The sequence below is a fragment of the Pelodiscus sinensis genome, chromosome 3 (genome assembly GCF_052426305.1).
Source record: "Pelodiscus sinensis isolate ZL-2025 chromosome 3, ASM5242630v1, whole genome shotgun sequence".
NCBI lineage: Eukaryota > Metazoa > Chordata > Testudines > Trionychidae > Pelodiscus > Pelodiscus sinensis.
This window is the reverse complement of record NC_143054.1, coordinates 157,017,520-157,038,756: the sequence shown is the minus strand read 5'-3', so window position 1 is coordinate 157,038,756 and position 21,237 is coordinate 157,017,520. Positions and strand designations below refer to the sequence as shown.

The following is a 21,237-nucleotide window of genomic DNA, read 5'->3' as shown; positions in this document are numbered from 1 at the left end:
CAGTGTAGACATAGCCCTGTTTCCTTGCACCTGGGGCCCAAACCAAGCCCTCCACTTCCAGGATTCCCCACATCATTGCCCCCCCTACCCAATACCTTTTGCCTCCTTTGCCCAGCAACGTTCATGCTCAGTTGCCCCTCACTTTCTAGCTGCGGCACTCTGGACATGGGCCCAGTTTGCCCTGCTCTAAGGTCACTGCACAGGATGATCTGTCTGCCTTGCCATGGGAAATTACAACTGATGGCAAGCTAGAGTGCTGATTCCTCACTGAATTATTCATTGGAGTAGTGCTGAACAGTAGCCTTCTTTACATGATGTTATATTCAGTGACTGAGATAAGGGAGAAAAATTAAACTTCTTAAAAAAGTAAGTCAAGTCTAGCCTAGAGCTCACAGAGTAACAAGCCAGCCCTTGAATGGCTTGATGCTTGTTCAGAAAGTTCCCCATAACTCAGCCTAGAGTACAATTGACATAATTAGATGCAGTCCTCGTGAGTCTTCAGATCAAACTCAACAGTGACAGAAATGGTGCCTTTGGCACTAAATAGATGTTTAACTCAAACTTGTTTAGCACAGCAAAGGAAGCTTAAAGATAAAGTCACTGTTTACATCACTGTTAAATACTGTTCCATGTGTTTGCTTTACACAGGATACAGTGCTGTGCATACAAGGAAGTAGTACTTTGGATTGCTAATTGACAGGACTAAATTAAAGGCATTAGAAGAGCAATGTTGGAGGATAGGGAAAGCTTTGACCACTCAGCCCTTATGGTGGTGAGTCCCCATCTCCCCCGTACCTATCCATGGGAGTGCAGAAGTTGAGAATCCATGAGGACCCAAAGGCCCACCTGGACAGGCCATAGGATAACCGTTTGCTTTTGGCCCTTCTGGGGATTCCTCACTCAGTGAGCCGAATGGTAACCTCCCTGCCTGTACCAAAGCAGGGGCATATAGATAGAGTCAAGGGCATTGCTTATTCTGAAGGCATGGGAGCCTCCTTGTATCCAGGGACTGTTGCACCCACTTTGATAAGGAAATTTTATGTAACTGCCCAGATAACATCATGACGAATCTGCCTAGGTTTGATGTGGTTGTCACAGAGAAACAAATGAACATTGAGCTGGTCCAAATAAATTGTACCTACTAGTGTTTGACTACCCAGACAGACTACTCCATTGAACTAAATGGAAGGGCCTGCCCCTCGCCATATCTATCCGTGTGCATAACAGTCCCTCGCAAGGCAATCCTGACCTTTGACAGGACGCGGCTCTACCGCACTTCGGCAATGACAGGTAACTTAACATGGGATCCTGAGTGGCATGAAGGAAGTAAGTACCTAGAGGAGGGTCTGCTGGCCCTGCAGGCAGAGATCAAGGAGTTGGTGGCTGACGCCCAAAGGCATATCAGGATTGGCCATCTGAGGGTACGTCTAGACTATATGCCTCTGGCGAGACGCATGTAGATTAGACTGCCCGGCATAGGAAAATGAAGCGGCGATGTAAATTTAAATGAAGCGGCGATTATTTAAATGGCTGCCACGCTGAGCCGATCAACTGTTTGTCAGCTCAGCGCGGTAGTCTGGACATTCCGCGGTCGACATCAAAGGCATTTGTCGACCTCCCAGGTATGAGACAAATGCCTCATACCTGGGAGGTCGACAAATACCTTTGATGTCGACCGCGGAACGTCCAGACTACCATGCTGAGCCGTCAAACAGCTGATCGGCTCAGCACGGCAGCCATGTAAATTTAAATGAAGCAGCGATTATTTAAATCGCCGCTTCATTTTCCTATGCCGGGTAGTCTAATCTACATGTGTCTGTCGCCAGAGGCATGTAGTCTAGACGTACCCTGAGGTACAAAAAGAGAGGGAACACTGTAGACCATGCCAAAACAACCCCTCTGAGGCACTCAACCTGGCAGTAGAGGTCAAATCTATAATCATGGGCAGCGTCAGTAAGGCGAAGAAATATCTTGGAGATGGATTTGAATAGTGTTTGCCAAATTATGTGGGGAGTTTTGATTTTAACATTTATAATACTGTTGGTGCAGTACTAGCACTTTCAAAGTAAATTAAAAACCCTGAAACAATTGTATTTAACCTGGTGGATTAAAGAGAAGCCTAAAATCAAGAGAAAGGAACTATAGGAGTAAACTGAGGCAGTCCATGGTATCTTGCTAAGAATTTTCAACTCAAATCCTAAATTTGAGGTCCAAGAATACACAGATTCCTTCACACAGACAAAACAGACAATTTGACCCTAGTCGTCCTGGCAAACACATTCCAAAAGGGCCTCACTTTGATAAGGCTGGTACCAAACACCCACGCGGGATTGTTTTTACTGTCTGTTTTACTCCTAGAAAATAAGCTTGGATCCAAAGGAGGCAGCTGGCTTTTAGCTCATAGAATAGAGACTCTTATGTCCATCAGCGAAAGACTGCTGTAGCCTTACACTGGAAAGATCCTTACCAAGTTTTGCTAACTACCTGTCTGGACTCATGCTTCTCACTGCAAAAAAGACCCCTCCATCTCGAAATGATCCTACCCAGGCTGCTGATAAGCCTCTCTCTCCTACTGGTACTGCTTTTCCTCTTGCAGGACAATAAGAGACAAGTACAAGGTGAAGTGCTAGTAACCTCTCCCTTGTCCACCGACAGCATTACCATACATTCAGTAACTGCCAGAAGAACCAAAATATTACAGGGTGACATGCTGGTAACCTCTCCCCTGGATAATGCTGAACCACAACTTTCAGGAAAGAAGAAATGTCTGCTCCACTGACAGCCAAAACCCAGAGATTTCTGACCACAAAAGGACATTAAGAACTGACCTTGGTGAAAGAAGTGAAGTATTGTATATTGTCAAGGAGAAACTTGTGGGAGTGGTTTGAGTTTCTCCCTTTGATCTGGACTCTGTGCTTACGGACGGGCACCATCAGCATGTACTGCCCTCCTTAACTGGTTTTTAGATGCAATTAATCCTTAAGTTCCAAATACCCTTTAATTGGATTACCTTAGTACCTGATCAATTACAAAATCTGCTTTCACTCTTACCAGAGGTCCAGAAAATCTCTGAATTACAAGGTTAAATTCATGTACCCCAAAAATATTTATCAGCTTGGGAAGCATGCTTTCTATTTAATCCATAGCACATTCTTTTGTGTACTAATTATGATATGTTGTGTTATGTTACTAAAATTATAGAACAACCCCATCATAGAATTACAGTGGGGATATTAATGATTATATTGCTTTTGCTTATTTTAGAAATATTTTATTGAAAGATGTAATAGAAAAAGATGTAATAGAAATAGCTTTTATGTATTGCCTAAATATGTATTGCCATTAAAATTTGGAAATAAAAATGCAATGCCTAATGGAAATAGAGGTTTAGAAAGTTAGTTGTGCTAATAGCACAAAAGGGAGGAGTGAGGAAGCAGGAAAAAGGGAATAAGGGAATGTGTGTGCGGCCATCTTAGTCTTGTTAACAGGAGAGCAAGAGAAAGACTAATTCTGACTCCTGACAATGTGAGAGCTGTTATAAGATGCTGCCTTCACCTCCATACGAAGATAAGGATAGAATGCTGACTCTGGCAGGGACCTTGAGATAAGGAGCATCTGGGTGGAACTAAAATAACTGTTAGCCATTGGTGTTTGTAATGGGAAGGAGGCTAATTGTTATTATATTTAATGGACAGTATATAAAATGCTTCATAATTGCTTGTATATGAAGATCTGCCTCGGGGGGCTCCCCCCCCGTCCGAATCAGTTTTTGCTGCAGCTCGTAATAAAACTGGCTCTGGCTACTTGTTGCTTACAAACGCAGAGTGAGGACAATGTTTTCTTCCACAACTGTAAGAGCAGCTGAGCCCCAACTCAAAGGAGCCCAATCCAATCACAGGCACAGCATACTTTCCTTTCTGCTTCCTTGCAAGTCTCCAAGGAGAAACAAAGGAAGCTCCCCAGTACTCATAGAACACTTAGCTGCTGTTTAAGTGCTGTATGATGTGGGAAAGAAGCTGCTTTATGCAAAAGAGTTCAATATTCCTGCTGAAACTTCCTGTTCAATCTACTACTTCTCCAGTTTGCCACACACAGACAAAGCAGAGCCAAAATCATTTTGAGTTCTGCTATTCCCATCCTTCATTCGTTTCTGGTGAGAATGAGACCCCATCCCTTCCTGTGGACTTGTCATTGGAGCTTGGGTTTCACAGGACAGAGGGAAGAAGAGCTATAATCATGTCATTATACATGAGTTTATCTTGGCAAATGGTACCCAATTCACAGTGTGAAATTAGAGATTGGCCCCTCCCCTGGAATTCTGATCCAATTGGGAGCTACCTTAGAATGCAGGGAGGTCTTCATAGCTAATTCAGGCTCTTGTCTCCACACAGACATTAACTATAGCTACTAAGAAGACATCCACCAACATAAGACCATGACAAGATACCATAAAAATGAAATTGTATAAGCTGCGGTAACAAATTTTGTTTTTACATAAAAGGACCCATTCTTTTATCAACTTTATAACTGTGAAAATTAAAAATACAAGACCCATGACTGGTACTAGGACAGTTTCTTCAGTCAGTTTAAATGAGGTGCTCCAAGAAGGGCATTGGGGGTATAAATTCATTAGGAGTTAACGTTAGATGAGCTTTTTTTTTTCCCCTTAACTGTGGCAACTTTAAATGGCAGGAGATGAGGGGCAAGGCCTGAGCTGGAGAGGAGATACATGAACACTGAAGAAGAAGCATAGTCAACAAGCTGTAACAAAGGACTGGAAAATGTAAACCATTCTCACACAACCCTCTGTTTGTTCTGGAAGGGTAAGGTGCACTGAAAATCATAGTACAACAGGCATATCCACTTTGTTTTCCTTTTGTGACTTAACCATGGCTTGCTTTCAGTTACTGCAGTTAGCTTTACTTCCCCCACCCTTCTACACGTTTTTAGTTACTGTTTTAACTTGTGCACAGAGACTTAGAAACAGGAAAGGAATGTTGATTAATTCCCTCTTCCACATCTATATTTTCATGGGGAACATCTACCACACAAGAGTTAATTTGAAGTTTCAGCTGACCTAGGCCAGTGACTCAGTTAATTGTTTGTTCCATCCAGTCAGCCCTTAAAAAAATCTGAATTGACCTTTCACTCTTTTCAGGGAAAAGAATAGTTTAAAAGTCAGTAAGTCTCAGCTACATTCAAATAAACTCTCTTACTTTGCAGACTACTCCATCCCTGCATTGCAAATGTTCTTGTTACTATTTGATGTGTGGATATGATCCAGAAGTATAGAGAACAGTATCTTTGAAAAAAGGTCAATATGTCATCACAGATTACAGAAAAAAAATCTGCCAAATATAAGCGCCACATTTCCTACGTTAGGCACTCCCTAGAACAGATCTACCTTTTTCTGAATGCTGGATAATATTAGAATCTTCAGACATACAGAAACAAAACAGGAATCCATTCAGTGACTAGTAGTTTCCCTAGTGTTCATTCGCCTAAACAAAAGGGCAAGATTTACATCATGCTTATAAAAAATAGTTTATTAGGAAATATCCGTAGCTACCAAGAATAGACTATGATTCAGATGGCTGCTTTACGTACCCTAGCATATAAAATTCCATTGCTTAGTCCCAGTCAGATAGATGTTTTCCATTTTCAAAAGTAACTAAGGTCAAGTCTATGAGTCGCATAACAAAATGTAAAGGCTCCAGTTCAATGCTTAGAAACATAGGAAATGGGTGGCAGATGCTCCATTAACCTACTTCGCTTAAATAGTTAAATGTCAGATGTTAAAGAAGGCAGAATTAAATTTTTATCATCTCCTGTCTGCCTTTTTCCTTCATAGAGCTGTTTTAGCTCCATCTAGCTGGCTATTAGACATTTGAATGACACTTTTGGACAAAGGAACGTAATGTGTTAGGCCCAGAAAATGCTAATGATGTATTCGTGTCCTATTATATAATTATTTCAGTATTAAAAGAGACCACACTAACAATGTTGCTATCATTTCTTAATAGCTGAAATACAATTTGGACGTTGTAGGTCATGTTTTGAAACCTCATTAATGTTTGCAAAACTGCTTATTTGAGAAAACTCCATAGCATTCTTGAGTCTAATAGATCCATATTCAACATTCTGTGTTTCTAGACGGTGTTTTTCACTCAGAGAGTCTGCCTCCTTTGTCTCAGAGATCTCCTCCTCCTCCTCCTCCTCATCATCATTTTCCTGGAACAAAGACAATAAAAAAATTCATTGGACTAAACCAAACCTATCTGGTATCTTCTATAAGGACTCGGAGACGCTGATAGTGATAGCAATGTGAGTTCTCTGTTACCTTGGGCAAAGTAACTCGATTAAGTAAGGTTAGGTTATTGTCTGACTGGCTGTAACCATTATACACAGAAGCAACAGGAACCCTGTCAAAGGCCAGAACTATAGCCTGAAACTTGTTTTAAGTTTCTGGAGTAGTGTTGTGTTCTGGAATTTAAAATGCTACAAAGCATAAAATATTTAAAATATATTCTGAAAAGCAATTGTGTAAAATCACCACCATCTTACTCAGCAGCTCTCAGGGTTATTCAGAAAGAGATCTATTTGTTTTCATGGAAACCCCTCCCCCCCTAACTTTTACTATTTTTTTTAGGTGTGCCAGTTTTGCAGAATGTGCAGCTGTGGGAATGCAAGTTGGATTTTTTTTTTGGGAGGGGCATCCTTATGAATCAGAATTAGTGTTCCAGTTGCAAAGCCTCCTCTACTCTACTGTCCTCAAATTATGCTCTCAGTTTCCCTTATCAATCCCACTAATGAGAACTAAATTAAATACATATGCAGAGATGTACCAGAAAGCTTAAATTTGAGGATAAATGGGGTTGCACAGATGGAAAGCAGAGTGTTTGGCTAGTGAAGAGCCAGAAAGAACCAACTTGATTGGAAGATTACAGGTGGAATTTGCAGATCTAGAGATGAGATTTTTATATTTTTTAAACATCTGTAAAAGACATATTAAATACAGAAATAATTGATCTACAAACTGAAAACACAAAATGCCATTTTTACATAAAGTAGGTCTGTAGGCTATAGGAATAGGTATTCACCAGTAAGGCATGGGCATAAGTTAAGGTGGTAACCCAATGAGCTTATGGGCCTCAAGGCCTGTAAGACAATAGCTTACCTAAGCAAGAAATAAGGTCCCAAGGCCTTATATAGTTAACCAGGAGTAATCCTAGACCACAAGAGAATGCTGTAATGACTAAACTGCTAACCACAAGATTCTAGCTCATACTGACTTGGGATATTTTAAATTAGAAACATTCCTAATGTCTGATCATCAGAGTGCCATGGTAATTGATATAGTATACCATTCAATAGTATAGTGCAGTGTTTCCCAAATGGTGTTCCGTGGAACCCCAGGGTTCCACAAAGTGAAAATAAGGGTTCCGTGAGAAAACTCCATTACAAAAACATTTTATGATTAAAAAATAGTAATTAATATTTATTAATGTTATTTTTGTTTTTAAATACATGCCATTAAACTAAATGTTGATCTCATGATCTTGTTTAGCATGTGTTTATTATTATCCTTACTTATTTGTGGTCTACTTTTTCAGCTCCATATATAAGACTGTTATTAGGGGTTCCGCAAAATTCTTTCAAATTTAAAAGGGTTCCATGACCAAATAAAATTGGAAAACACTGGTATAGTGTATAGTAAACTGGAAGTTAAAGGCCTACTATCCTGTGGAACAAGAGCAGTTCAACATCAGTAGGGTGAGGAAATACAAGTAAGGAAAAGGAAAGAAATCCTGACTGAATACATGTTAGGCATAGTGGGGTCAACGTAACAAATCATAAGAGCTGTGTGTCAGCCTGTGTGGTGAGGTGGGGAGAGATGTATCTCTTAGGTAGTGCCAGGATGATGGCCACTGGCAATGGTGATGAGGAAGGAGATGATGGCGAGGCAGATGACTAATATTTCATGTTGTTCTGCAAGGGATGGTGTGAGTATATGGAAGTTAAGATGCACATTCTGTATCTCTCTCACTAGGTTGGAATGTTTGTGACTTTGCTAACTGTATTATAGAAAACTGTCATGAATACAGAAGGTTTTTCATAAGTGTAAGTGTTGTAACCGTGTACATCACAGTTCACAACTGAAGAGCAAATCTTATACTACTGGCCTTGATCTCGGGACAAGGATCTATCAACCCTTGGGATACTAATGGGGAATTCTTGAGTCATCAAATTAATACACAATCCATAGATCAGTTGAGGGGACCATCTTTTAAAAGAGCAAATCTGATCCCAAAGAGGTATTTTAGATTTTGGGGACTGAGAGAACTGTGGTGGGCTTAGAATTAAAAAAAAAATTTTTTTTGACTGTTCTTGTCACTAAAAGGACCGAACTTCAAATTCTTTATAAGGAAATTTCTGAAATTTGGGATGGATTCAAAATCCAGACCCAGATCAGAATTTTGTCATTTGAAGGCTCCGTTTGCAAGCAGCCTTCAACAATGTAACATTGACTGACAATAGTGTGGTGTCATTATATATTCACTTCCACCATAATTCAAAAGGCTGTTTTTTGTACAACTTTGTTACTAGAACTCAGATTCCTGTGTCTCTAGCTAAATATAAAATTCTCTATCTGTATGCTCGTTTGGGCACAGCAGTTTCCTCAAGAAATAGATATGCCTTTGATCAACTTAACCTACAACAAAACCACCATTTATCATGGTGATCAGTAACCAGTTTCTCAACATAACAGGGCAGGGCAGATCATTTTGTTCCAAGTTTTAGAAGGAATGAGTAAGAGGACAATTGGAATTATATTACATTATTCAGTTGGAACAGTTTTCTGCACCACAAGCCAGCAAAGCTAAGAGAGACATTTCAGTGGAGTAGACCTCTAGTGCCTTGCAAACAGTTAAAGACAGAAAAAATACTAAAAATATAAAGTTTTAAAGATGTTGTATTGTTCATACCCCAAGGTTTCTTCATGGTTATGCTGACTCCTCGTGGAGTTTTCATTTATTTCTCAATTCTAGGACCATCATTCAAACTTCTTCTTCTGTATTGCCAATATACCACCTTGACATTCCAGACAGGTGGGGCAAATATTTTTCTCCAACACCCATCCCAACAGTGGTCTCTAAATCTGCTAACATGGAGCGATGTTGGAATGAATGATCAAACTTTCCTGATATCAGGAAACATACTCAGGTTGTCTTTCCAATGCAGCTCAACCTCATCAACTTCGGGAGTAAGACTCCAAAAGTCACATTGGGAGAGAACTAATCCACAATATATTTAAAATCAAAATCCTGCAGTCTGTAAGTCTAATGACAATCACTTCAGCGTATATAGTGCAGTCTGATGCCAACACATCTCAAAGCTTTTCACAGGACTTATGCAGAGCTAGTGACCTTAGTGAAGCTTCCAGGATGTGATCCACTCAGATTTTAAGTTAAGTTTTATTTATTTATATTTTTTATATGTGTGTGTGTGTGTGTGTGTCTATATATATATATATATATATATAGACACACACACACACACACACAGACACACAGACACACAGACACAGAGAGGTGCATGCACATACACACAGAGATTTGTTTAGATTATAAATTCTTTGGGAGTAAAATTCTTTGCTTTGGGTCTTCTTTGGAAAGACTATTGGTTCTTAATAATAAAACATGATAAAAATTAAGTGCCATATTTTTTTTCTCCTCTTGTATTTAATTTACCTTGGTCTGTGTCCTGTAGTATTCATCTATTGCATATTGATATTTGGGTTCATTGAGTCCCAAGAAAGTGGCAAGCTTCCCACCAAGGAATTCGCAAGCTGAAAAGACAGAGAAAATTAAAAATAACAGCAATTCTATCCCTTACATAATTAAGGAACTTGTATAGTGAGACACATTATGTGATAGGAGAAAACAGTTTTACATGCTGATGTCTGTATGAACAAAAGGACAAAGGGGAGATATAATACAAGGACTGCCTTCATCAGCTCTGGAAATAGAAGTCAACTTTTGGTAAGTCTAATCCTCACTCCAGAAAACTACTTAATGGCTACCCATTTCAATCCTTTTCCAATGAGCTGGCCAGCATGACTGGAAATGAGGTATGTCACTTACACCAGCTGCAGTTTTAGGCAGTTTATTCCATACTATGTTTCAACTATACTCTGTGTAAACAAATTCATCCTGGGTTGTTTTACATGCCAATTCACTCTCAAAGAGTAACTAGGTCATAGGCCTACTAGTCTCCTTTCTTTTCAGGATCTTCTTTCAGCTTAGGAAAGGCTCCCTTACTTTGTATCAGGGAGAAGTGATGGACTTGGTATCTCTTCTGTTGATTTTTGAAGGGGGAAAGAAAATCATTGTGACTGCTTTCAGATGCTACTTTTTCAGATTTTACACTGATTTGCCTGCAGTAGAATGATCAAAACTGCATGCAATAATCTGTTAGCAGAGCTAGATTGTCCTAATCCATCTTCCTGCAGTACTATGCTTGTTAACCTGTCTTCAATTTGTCCCATTTTCTTTTCCTTGTGGCCTCAGTTTCTTGTCCCTCTTCTAATTTCTAATCTGCTTCAGTAGTTCTACTCTTATTTGTGCCCTGATTTTCAATTAGTTATATCATTCTGATCAGAAACACTATTCCGTTTTTTTCAAAAGTTGAGGTAGATTTTGTTCATGAATAATTTTACCCCTGCCTACAAATTAATGCCATTTATGATAGGTGGCACAGATAGTGATGATTATAGTAAGGTTTCCTGACACTAACAATCCTGTTATCAGTTGCTTATAACTTTGCTAGATTTAAGCCTCCATGGCTGAATTTTTCCATGCGTGGTGTCTCTCCCAAATTAAAATTTTTGCAGAAGTTTCAACTAAAATTCTTGTTATTTCCATGAATGAGGTAGGGAAAAATACATGTAGCCCACATTAAAAAAAATCGTTACATCAAGAAGCTCTAGCATCTTCATGATTTAGAGCCGAGACTAGAGATTTGGCAGGGTTTTGCTCTGGTGTCAGAGATGTACTTTTTGCCATTCCTATGAAAATGCACTGAGATTTGGTCAAGTTGTAAACCAGTGTTTCTTAAACTTTTTGAGACCACAGAACACCAAACAATTTTTTTTTTAAATGCAGAACACCTATGGTTGCCAGATGGTGTCTTAAAAAAAAAAAAAAAAAAAAAAAGCACTCAGGAAAATTTTTTGAGGGAGACCTCGGGAGGTCGGGCCAAAATGCAGTCACAGCCTCTTTAATTGCCGCATGTCCCAAGCAGGCTTCCGTCAGCTGCCAAAAAAAGCAGAAAAACGTCCTTAAATGGAAAAAACCCTAGGAACACCTATGACAATTTTCTTCAAAAAAAAAAAAAAAATGGTCACAAAAGAAAAACCCCAAAGAAGTAACAAAAACAAAGAGGAGGTTGCGACACACCTCCGAGTTGTTCAAAGAACACCAGTGTTCCGCGGAACATTGTTTAAGAAACACTGTTGTAAGCCATAGTGTAAGGAGGAAGAATGGCCATACTGAGTCAGACTCATGGTTGAAATACATCTTCCAACAGTGGCTTCAAAGGGAATGAATAGAACAAGGCATTCATCAAGTGAGCTGTCCATCCAGTCTTACCATCCAACAGTCAAAGGCCTAGGGACTCCCGGAGCATGGTGCTGTATCTTTGGTCATCTTGACTAAAACTCATGGATGAATTAAACTATTTTCCATTAACCTATTTTCTTTTTAATCCAGTTATAGTTTTGGTCTTCACAACATCCCTTAAAAATTCTCTTAGCATGTGCTCACTATAGATTTGTTAAAAGCTGGAAGCCAAGTGCTCAGATTTCATCTGCGCTGAGATGCACCATCCTCAGTATTGTGTCCAGTTCTGGGCACCGCATTTCAAGAAAGATCTGAAGAAATTGGAGAGGGTCCAAAGAAGAGCAACAAGAATGATTAAAGGTCTAGAGAACATGACCTATGAAGGAAGGCTGAAAGAATTGGGTTCCTAACTGTCAGGGTGGTTAAACACTGGACTAAATTGCCCAGGGAGGTTGTGGAATCCCCATTTCTGGAGATATTTAAGAGTAGGTTAGATAAATGTCCATCAGGGATGGTCTAGACAGTATTTGGTCCTGCCATGGGGGCAGGCGACTAGACTCGATGACCTCTTGAGGTCCCTTCCAGTCCTAGTATTCTATGATTCTATGATCCTTCACAGCTCCTGTGTGCTGACTGGATTGTGCATGCACCATCTCCAGATTGCTGTGCACATGACGTCCCTAGCTGAGTAGTTCTTTCCCTTCAACTGTTTTGCCCAGCTCCTAGGACCTACTGTAACAGAGCAGGGAGACTGCATCTCCTGTACCCTCAATGCTCCCCTTGCTGGTATCCAGAAAACACAGAGGAGGAGGAGGAAACAGCCTGACTTGAGAGGTGTGAGCAGGAGAAATAGGGAAAAGAAATGTGGGGCAAGGCAACTGGAGCAGAGACTGTGAAGTATAGGAACAGAAAGGGAAAAACTACTGTTTAGAAACCACTAAAGCACACTTTCCTCCAGACCCGGAAACTGAACCCATTATTCCCAGGTCTCAGTATTCCTTTGCTGTGTAGCAGATAGCAGTAAAACCCATGGGCCAAAGTTTGTTTTTAATTTCTTCTTTTATGTTGACCTGCCACTAGAAAGGGCTAACAGCATTCTGCTGCCCCTGGTTACTCTCTTAAATTAAGTGGCGGAGGACTGTGCTGTGGATCTACATATCCAAACTCATATGATAACCTGTGTGTGTGGGAGTGTGTGTGCAGTGAATGAAGCAGGGACTGCAGGAACAGAAAGGCTGGTCTCATGATTAAAGTAGCTGAATGCTACCCTGGAGCAAAGGATTTTATCTGGGCCTCCATTGCAAAGTTCCTGTGTGTCATCAGATGACGAGTTCCAGGTTGACACACGGGATTTGAACTGTAGAAATGCTGAGCTCACAGCTGCAACAGAAGTTAATGGGAACTTTGCTTTGATCATTACATGCCCTAATATGCTATGTACTCACAAAAAACCCTCTATGCAGCTCAAATAGGGCAACCAAATCAGTTGACACACTTGACAATTTTGGATCTAATTTACGTGCATCAATTCCCAATGTGTAAAAGGGAGAGAATATCCCTGTACCATAGAATGGTATTTTCAAAATAATTCCATTGTGTTTGTGGAGCTCTCTGGTACTATGATGGCAACATCACAGAGATGCTCAAGAGAAAAGTAATAATTCTAGGGTTTTATGGTGTGCTTAAAGATCACATGGGACCACACACTGAATGAGGATAAAATACGATACTGAATAGCTAACCATTCCGTGAGCACCATCCCTCATGCGTACTGAATGAGGCAAGAGTCTTCATGGAAAAAGTAATGTCTGATTATGTAATTGAGAAGATTATATCATAATGCATATGTACAAGGGGACTAACGTAAAATTGCATAGACACTAATTTCTAGCTTTTGAGTACTTGACCTTGAAACTTAATGTTCTTTTAAGGCAGTTAAATATTATCTTAATAGTATTTATATTCAACCCATCTAAAATAAACCTCCCATTGACACCAAAAAATATACCTACTAAAAAGTGAAGTTGTTGCAATTCGAACTGCCCACAGCCGCAGATATAGCCCCCACGAGAGCTTGGACTACAAAACAAGAGCAAAAGGAAAACTTGAATGTTAGACATACAGAGCTAAACTCATCCAGGGGTTAAACCAGAGGTGAATTTGATGCAGAATATTTGGAGAATGCAAAGAATCTCCCATTACATAGGGGAGAAAGCTAATTGTTTTCTTCAGTCTTCACACAGGGTGCTGCTCAAACTATCAAGTCGCAGCTGACCTACAGCAAATTTCTGTGTATTTACACTAGGGATGTCAGTCTCATATACCAAGCCAACAAGAATCATCAGTACAATGAACATAAGCAACATATATCCATTAGGACACAAAGGATCCAATCCTGCAAAATACATAAAGCTCTAAGGAACTTTGAGCACAACGGGACTTTATGTGAATAAAGTTGTTCACAGATCTAAGTATTTACACAATCAAGCCAAAATACTAAATATATGGATTTGATAGACATAGACAATTGCGTAAATGTCAGTATTTAGTGTAATATCAGAAATGTTTATAAATATTACTTATTTTCACTGAATCCTTGCAAGGTCAGTTGGGCTTCTATAAACGAGGATGAATTAAGACAAAGTTTAACCAAGGCCTGGTCTACATTCAAAAATTAGGTCAGCATAACTACATTGGTCTGAGGTGTGAAAAATCCACACCCCTGAACAATGTAGTTCAACTGACATAACCCCTGGAGTCAGTTCCCTACTACACAAATGTAATTCCACCTCCACAAGAAATGCATGGCTTATGTTGGTGCAGTTAGAGCAATGCAATGTCTACGTAAACTGTTACTTGCATCGCTTGTTGGCTGTCATCAACTTCATGCATAGGCATGGGAAGTAAGGGTGCAGGGAGGGCTGCAGCTGGCCCAGGTTTGGGGCATCCTGGACCCACACCCCTGCCACCTGGGATACTGGCCACCAGCACCACCACACATAAGAACATAAGAACGGCCGTACTGGGTCAGACCAAAGGTCCATCTAGCCCAGTATCCTGCCTACCGACAGTGGCCAGCACCAGGTGCCCCAGAGATGGTGGACCAAAGACAATGATCAAGCGATTTGTCTCCTGCCATCCCTCTCCAGCCTCTGACAAACAGAGGCCAAGGACACCATTTTATCCCCGGGCTAATAGCCTTTTATGGACCTAACCTACATGAAATTATCTAGCTTCTCTTTAAACTCCATTATAGTCCTAGCCTTCACAGCCTCCTCTGGCAAGGAGTTCCACAGGTTGACTACACGCTGTGTGAAGAGGAATTTTCTTTTATTAGTTTTAAACCTGCTACCCATTAATTTCATTTGGTGTCCTCTAGTTCTTCTATTTAGGGAACTAATAAATAACTTTTCTTTATCGGCCCTCTCCACACCACTCATGATTTTATAGACCTCTATTATATCGCCCTCAGTCTCCTCTTTTCTAAACTGAAAAGTCCCAGTCACTTTAACCTCTCCTCATATGGGACCCGTTCCAAACCCCTAATCATTTTAGTTGCCCTTTTCTGAACCCTTTCCAAGGCCAAAATATCACACCTACCACCCAGGCCCTCTGCTGCCCAGGAGCTCCACTTCAGGCCCTAGGTCGTGCATGGATGCCAGCCCCACGCCCAGCTCAGCCCCAGGGTCCTGCCCAGCTGCCAGCCCCAGCTCTAGGGGGTAAACAGGAGTGTAGGCAGGGATTGAAAGGGGTGCAGCTCAGCTCCTTCACTCCAAAAATTGTTCCAGTTCCACTAACTTCATGATTCTTTGCTGGAGAAGTGAAACTGACAGGAAAGTCCTTCCTGCTTCCAAATAGGCTGCTGTCCCAACTCCCCACTTTCAGCTGGGCTGCTTCCCAGGATCCCCGCTCTAAGCTGGGCTACTGCTAGGGCAAGAGCTGAGAGCCTGAGTGGTTGCTCCCATACTGGGAGGAAAGGAGGGAGGGAAGCGGTGGAGGTGAGAGGGAGCAGGCAAACAACTGGGGGGGTAGGGGGGCGCGCAGGAAGGGAGCCCATGGACCAGCCAGGCTTCCCGTGGGGAGATGTGAGCACAGCCAAGAGCCTTGGCTTTCAGCTCCCACATTGCTCAGCCTGGTCATGGAAAGTGCTTCTGGTGAGTGTGTGTACCTCCCAACTAAGGAGGATACTGTGGACATGAACTAGAGCAGGCTGTAAGCTGACCTAATATAAGCTGACTGAAGAGTTTCAGTGTAGACATGCCCTAAGGCCTCTTCTTCTGAAGCAGTGTTCAGAAAAGCATTTCCTGTGCTTGAATTTCCCATCTGTATTTAATCTATCTTAACTTTCCCCAGATTCTCCAGTGTAGACTAGGTCTCAGTCTTGTTCTCATTTTAGAGATGAGGAAACACACCTATAACATCAAATAATGGGCAAGAAAGAACCAGGGGACATATGCCTTCATGTTTTTGCTTAGGGATGAGAATTCCTTTGGGTAGGTTTTGTCTTATCTCCTTGATGCTTCTGTTCACCACAAGATGCAACTAGCCCTAAGTAGAATTATAGTGTAAGAGCCATTTTTTCCTCCTATTTTGATCTGCTTAACCACTACTCTATCTCAGGGGGTCAGTCTCATGAACGTCAGGAATAAAGCCCATTAGCAGAACCTGAAGAAGCTTGTATGGTTTCCAAATCTGTTCTGTGACTGAGAAGTCACAGCATTTACAGAAAAGAAGAGGTATGTGAGCATCTACAGAGCGGGCTACTGTGACTGTGAAGGGTGCAGTGTTCTCTAACATGCACTCCTCCCCCTTCCATTCTCCCCGAGTTGCCTAAAAGTCAATAAAGGGACTTACTGTGTCAAGTGGCTGCTGTGCCGCCTTCTCCTCCTGCTCGTCTTCCTCTTCCGTACTATATTCTTCCATGGTTTCACCATTTGCAAAGTAAATAATCCTCCTTGGAGACTTTGTTTTTCCCATGCCTTTATCTTCCATCACATCATGCTGGAAACCATCCTCCTCCTGCTCATGAGAAAGCCCTCCCCAGGAGTGCCCTCTTAGTACACTAATGGACGATGGACTATATAGTATTCAGCCTCACCTCTAACTCTTAGGCTAAGGAAGGTCAGAACTGGGTTTGAGAATCTTATTTGAATCCTCAAAAAGTTATAAATATCCCTACATATTTCAGTTTTGAGAAGAAGAAAGTCCCAGGATTGACATAGCCAGAGCTACAGAAACTTGGCCTGCATTAGGATGGCATTTTCAACTCTTATAAGAGCAGGTACCATTGCTGGTGTCACACACAGCTGTTCCATTGGTCTTCAGGTGTCTGTACATGTTTTCTGTCACTGACTCAGAGTGTACTACTACAATCGAATATGAAAACCACTTCAAAACAAGTAAGGTGTCAGAAGGGCCAAATCATGCAACACGAAGACATGCATGATACTCAGCACCTTGCAAGAGATCACAGCCTAAATGAACAATTTACAGCACGCTACTGGGTAACTGAACAACAAAGCAATATTACTTATATAGCACCAAAAAGAGCTTCACAATGATGGATGATAGGTTCCCCACCAGCACCAAAGAGCTTCCATATAAATGAACACAGATGCAATGGAGAATAATCATTACTTCCTTTTTCTATAATTTATATTTTTTTTCTTTTCTTTCCTCTTCTGCCGAAATTATTAGCATTTTCCTATTAAATTACTTAACTTGGGCCTATATGGGTTTTGTCTGGGTAAGGACTATAGAAAAAATGGCAATGCGTACACCTTTTTCATTTATCCTTTCATAATTTCACATGTCTAACAACAGCTACATAAAATGTAATCTAGAGTTAAAGAGGCAAAGGGGTATCAAGTAACCTTTAACAGCAAAACGATTAAGCTAATAATTTCATAAACTACATAGTGCTCCTAGCCAAATGGTATATCATACTTTTGTTTTTAATTTCTTCAATTTTTTTCTCCAAATGTATAGGAGTCTTCAAAATAAATACTTTACTTGAAGTCAGACAAGAAGAGTAATTATATATGCTACCTGCTACTATGTTCTCTCTCATTACCTGTAAACCAATTTAGAATCAGTAATAAGTAACAAGACAACAAGACCATTACTTCAATATTCCGATGACAAAATACATATTAGTTGACCGTGTTCTCCTTATGCTTGAAAGAGGATACTAAAATACTTGCTGAAATATATCAATGTGTGAAATCTGTAGCCAACAACACATCAAAAGCAAATTCACCTGTAGAATCTCTCTGGTGTCTTCCATCATCTGAAGAAATTGTAGTGTACAAACTGATTAAGTTGTTTCCAAGACAAGTAAGGGAAAAAAACCTAGAACCATGACACTTAGTGATCCCGTATGTAATTTGTGTATAGAAAAAACACTGTAGCATTTGCAGCAGCCCAGTTCTGGAAGCAAGTCAAGAAAGGTATGTTCAGAGTTCCAGGATACAACTATCTGAATGGGCTAGGCTTTGTTTGAATTGTGGGCAGGCCCTTTTTATTTGCATGATCAGCAAAGTTAAGATGGCTGGTTGGGGTAACCAAAGGAATGTGAGAAAGGACATATACGTTTGCAAATAGATACTCCTTCGGGGAAGCATGGAAAAACCTTCAATCTGGCTGTTTTTAAAAGCATAGCATATTTCTTGAAGACATTTTTCAGTATTCTGCTTCCCTTCATTTTTGCTTACTTTATGAAGTGAACTTAGACGTTAGTAAGGCTAAGTCACAGGTGTAGTATTTACTTTTCCTCAGCAAAGCCAAGGGACCAAACACACACATGCAAACACAAATATTTCCTGCAACTGGTATGACACCTACTGGCAGTTTGGAAAACTAGACCTATATATCAGCAACTGCTAAATAACTTTAGCAGAACTATCCCATCAAAGGAAATCTAATAGGTTGTTTCATCTGGCATCTTTGGTATTGGAACAACAGAACAAACTACATAGTGCTACAGATATGGGTGAAACTAGGGCCAACTACAACTAGTTAGGAAGTACAAATTCTGCTCACTGCTTTAGGTATGTACTGACATAATCTTGCCCAATAGAAATAGTGAAGTACCTCATCATCGTAAATTCTGTATCTTCTCAGTATATTAAGAATAAATCTGTAGGTTTTTCAATTTAGTGCAAATGCAGTAAAAATATTCAGTTTATTCAAAGGGAAATGCATTCCCTGCTACTGTAATTAAAATTTGAAAAGCAAAGCCAAAAGAGAGAGGCAAGTTGTAGATGGACAAAAAGAATAAAAATGATACGCTTGTGTTCTAGAATGTGCAGTCATATAGTTTTCAGACCAAATATGCGGTTGGTGTTTGACTTTAATTTTTAATTATTTTCCTTACTTTACTCAATTTAGAGATCAACAAGTGAGAGTATCACCTCAAATATTAGGTCATAGCCTCTGAAGATGATACACAGGAAAGATCACAGTCCTGGACTTCTTAGATGCCCAGTGCAATCTGCAGACATCAAGAGCATGATTGGCACTGAGAGGGACTATGTGAAGTTAGGATATACCATAGAGGCTATTGTGAGCTACTTACACCAAAAAAGGGAAAATAGCATGAATAATGTCAAGATGAGTATGGAAGGGTAGGTGCTTTGCACAGCACCTATACGCTGATAATCATCTTAAATTTGCTATGTTCTTTGTTTCTCATCTTATTCTCTCAATGTCAAAACACCTAATGCTGACCTTCCATAATACAAATCATTAGGGACAGAATTGAAATGAGAGGAATAAGTATTAGCAGGATCTATTTTCAGAGGGGTAACCGTATTAGTCATTTCAGAAAAAACAACAGTGTCCCATGGTACCTTAAAGACTAACAAATGTATTAAGGCATATGCTTTTGTGGACTGGAACCCACTTCAGATACAGGATCTATGTTAATTCTTTAGCTTCAGAGACTTAGGCCAGGTCTACACGAGACCTGACAGCTCAGTTTAAGATACGAAACTCCAGCTATGAAGAATACATACATAGTTGGTGGCTTCCTGACAGCGGTAGGCCTTCCCTTACTCCTCGCAGAAGGAATATTGGACACCAGCAGGAGCATCTTCTGAGTTCTATTTGAGTCTTAGAAAACTTGCTAAATCAAACTTCAGAAAATGGATCACAGAAGCAGTGATCTTCACGTAGTGAAGGTAAGCCCTTAAGATTCCTTTTGTCCCCATGTTTGGTATCACCACAAATATCCTCCTCTAACCTAAAGGGGAAGAATAAGTCTTCCTTCAGATCTTCTGTGAAAAACATATGAATCTGCTCTTTGTCCCCATCCCCATCTATTCCCTCCCACAATCTCAGGGCTGAAAAGGGAAAACAGGACAAGAAAATTTGGGTAGTAACAGAACTAGGTCTTTATAATCTTGGGAGAAGACTGTAGGTATGACCACATCAAGAAGAACCACTCAAAGGAGAGATCTTGGAGTCATTACGGATAGTTCTCTGAAAACATCCACTCCATTTGCAGCAGCAGTCAAAAAGCAAATAGAATGGTAGGAATCATTAAAAAAGGGGATAGAGAATAAGAAAGAGAATATATTATTGCCTCTATATAAATCCATGATACACCCACATCTTGAATATTGCATACAGATGTGGTTGCCTCATCTCAAAAAATATATATTGGCATTGGGAAAGGTTCAGAAAAGGGCAACAAAAATGATTAGGGATTTGGAATGGGTCCCATATGAAGAGAGATTAAAAAGATTGGGACTTTCCAGGCTAGAAAGAGGAGACTAATGGGGTGGGCGGAGGGGAGGGAGAGGGAGAGAAAGAGAATATAATAGAGGTCTATAAAATCATGACAGGTAAGGAGAAAGTGAATAACGAAAAGATCTGTACTTGTTCTCGTAACATAAGAACTAGGGATAACCAAATTAAATTAATAGGTCACAGGCTTAAAACAAACAAAAGCAAGTTTTTCTTCAAGCAGTGCACCGTTAAACTGTGGAACTCCTTGCCAGAGGATGTTGTGAAAACCAGGACTAACAGGGTTCATGAATTTATCTTGTTCTTTTTTGGAGGTTAGGTCTATCAATACTTTTTAGCCAGAATGGGTAGGAATGGTGTCCCTAGCCTCTGTGTGGCAGGAGCTAGAAATGGATGACAGCAGAGGGATCACTTGATGATTACCGGTTTCCGTTCACTCCCTCTCTAGGGCATCTGGCATTGGAAGACAAGATACTGGACTAGATGGACCTTTGGTCTGATCCAGTATGGCTGTTGTTATGTTCTGACTAACTATCTGGGCACAGACCAAGACCTGGGTGAGATTACATCTCCAAAGCACCTAGCTAGAATGTTTCTCAGTACCAACTATAAAGATCTGAACATATCATGTAGGACATTAGTGTCATGATTAATAAAAGGCAATCTGGAATCTTGTCTGCTTCTGGGAGACACTTTGGAATCAGTGCTGTGTAAGAACCCGAGGGCCTCATCAGGAACTTAAACATCAATCTAAATGGAGAGTTAAGAGCCTTACAACTTTTTTCTTTCACCATTACTGCACCAGAAATGGGGGGGGGTGGGGGAGGAGAGAATCAAATGTGGAATTTAGAAAGCATTCAATGTTCAT

General features: G+C 40.4%; 1 protein-coding gene across 1 annotated transcript; it reads right to left on the bottom strand.

Moving 5' to 3' along the window:
- Positions 1-5,534: 5,534 nt before the first annotated feature.
- Positions 5,535-21,189, bottom strand: FAM177B (family with sequence similarity 177 member B). The gene is made up of 5 exons (XM_006115596.5): positions 17,881-21,189; positions 16,476-16,640; positions 13,634-13,700; positions 9,753-9,850; positions 5,535-6,231 (listed from the first exon to the last, which is right to left on the bottom strand). Exons 1-5 carry the CDS (start codon positions 17,908-17,910, stop codon positions 6,010-6,012), a joined length of 582 nt encoding a protein of 193 aa, XP_006115658.2. The 5' UTR covers positions 17,911-21,189; the 3' UTR covers positions 5,535-6,009.
- Positions 21,190-21,237: the final 48 nt, after the last annotated feature.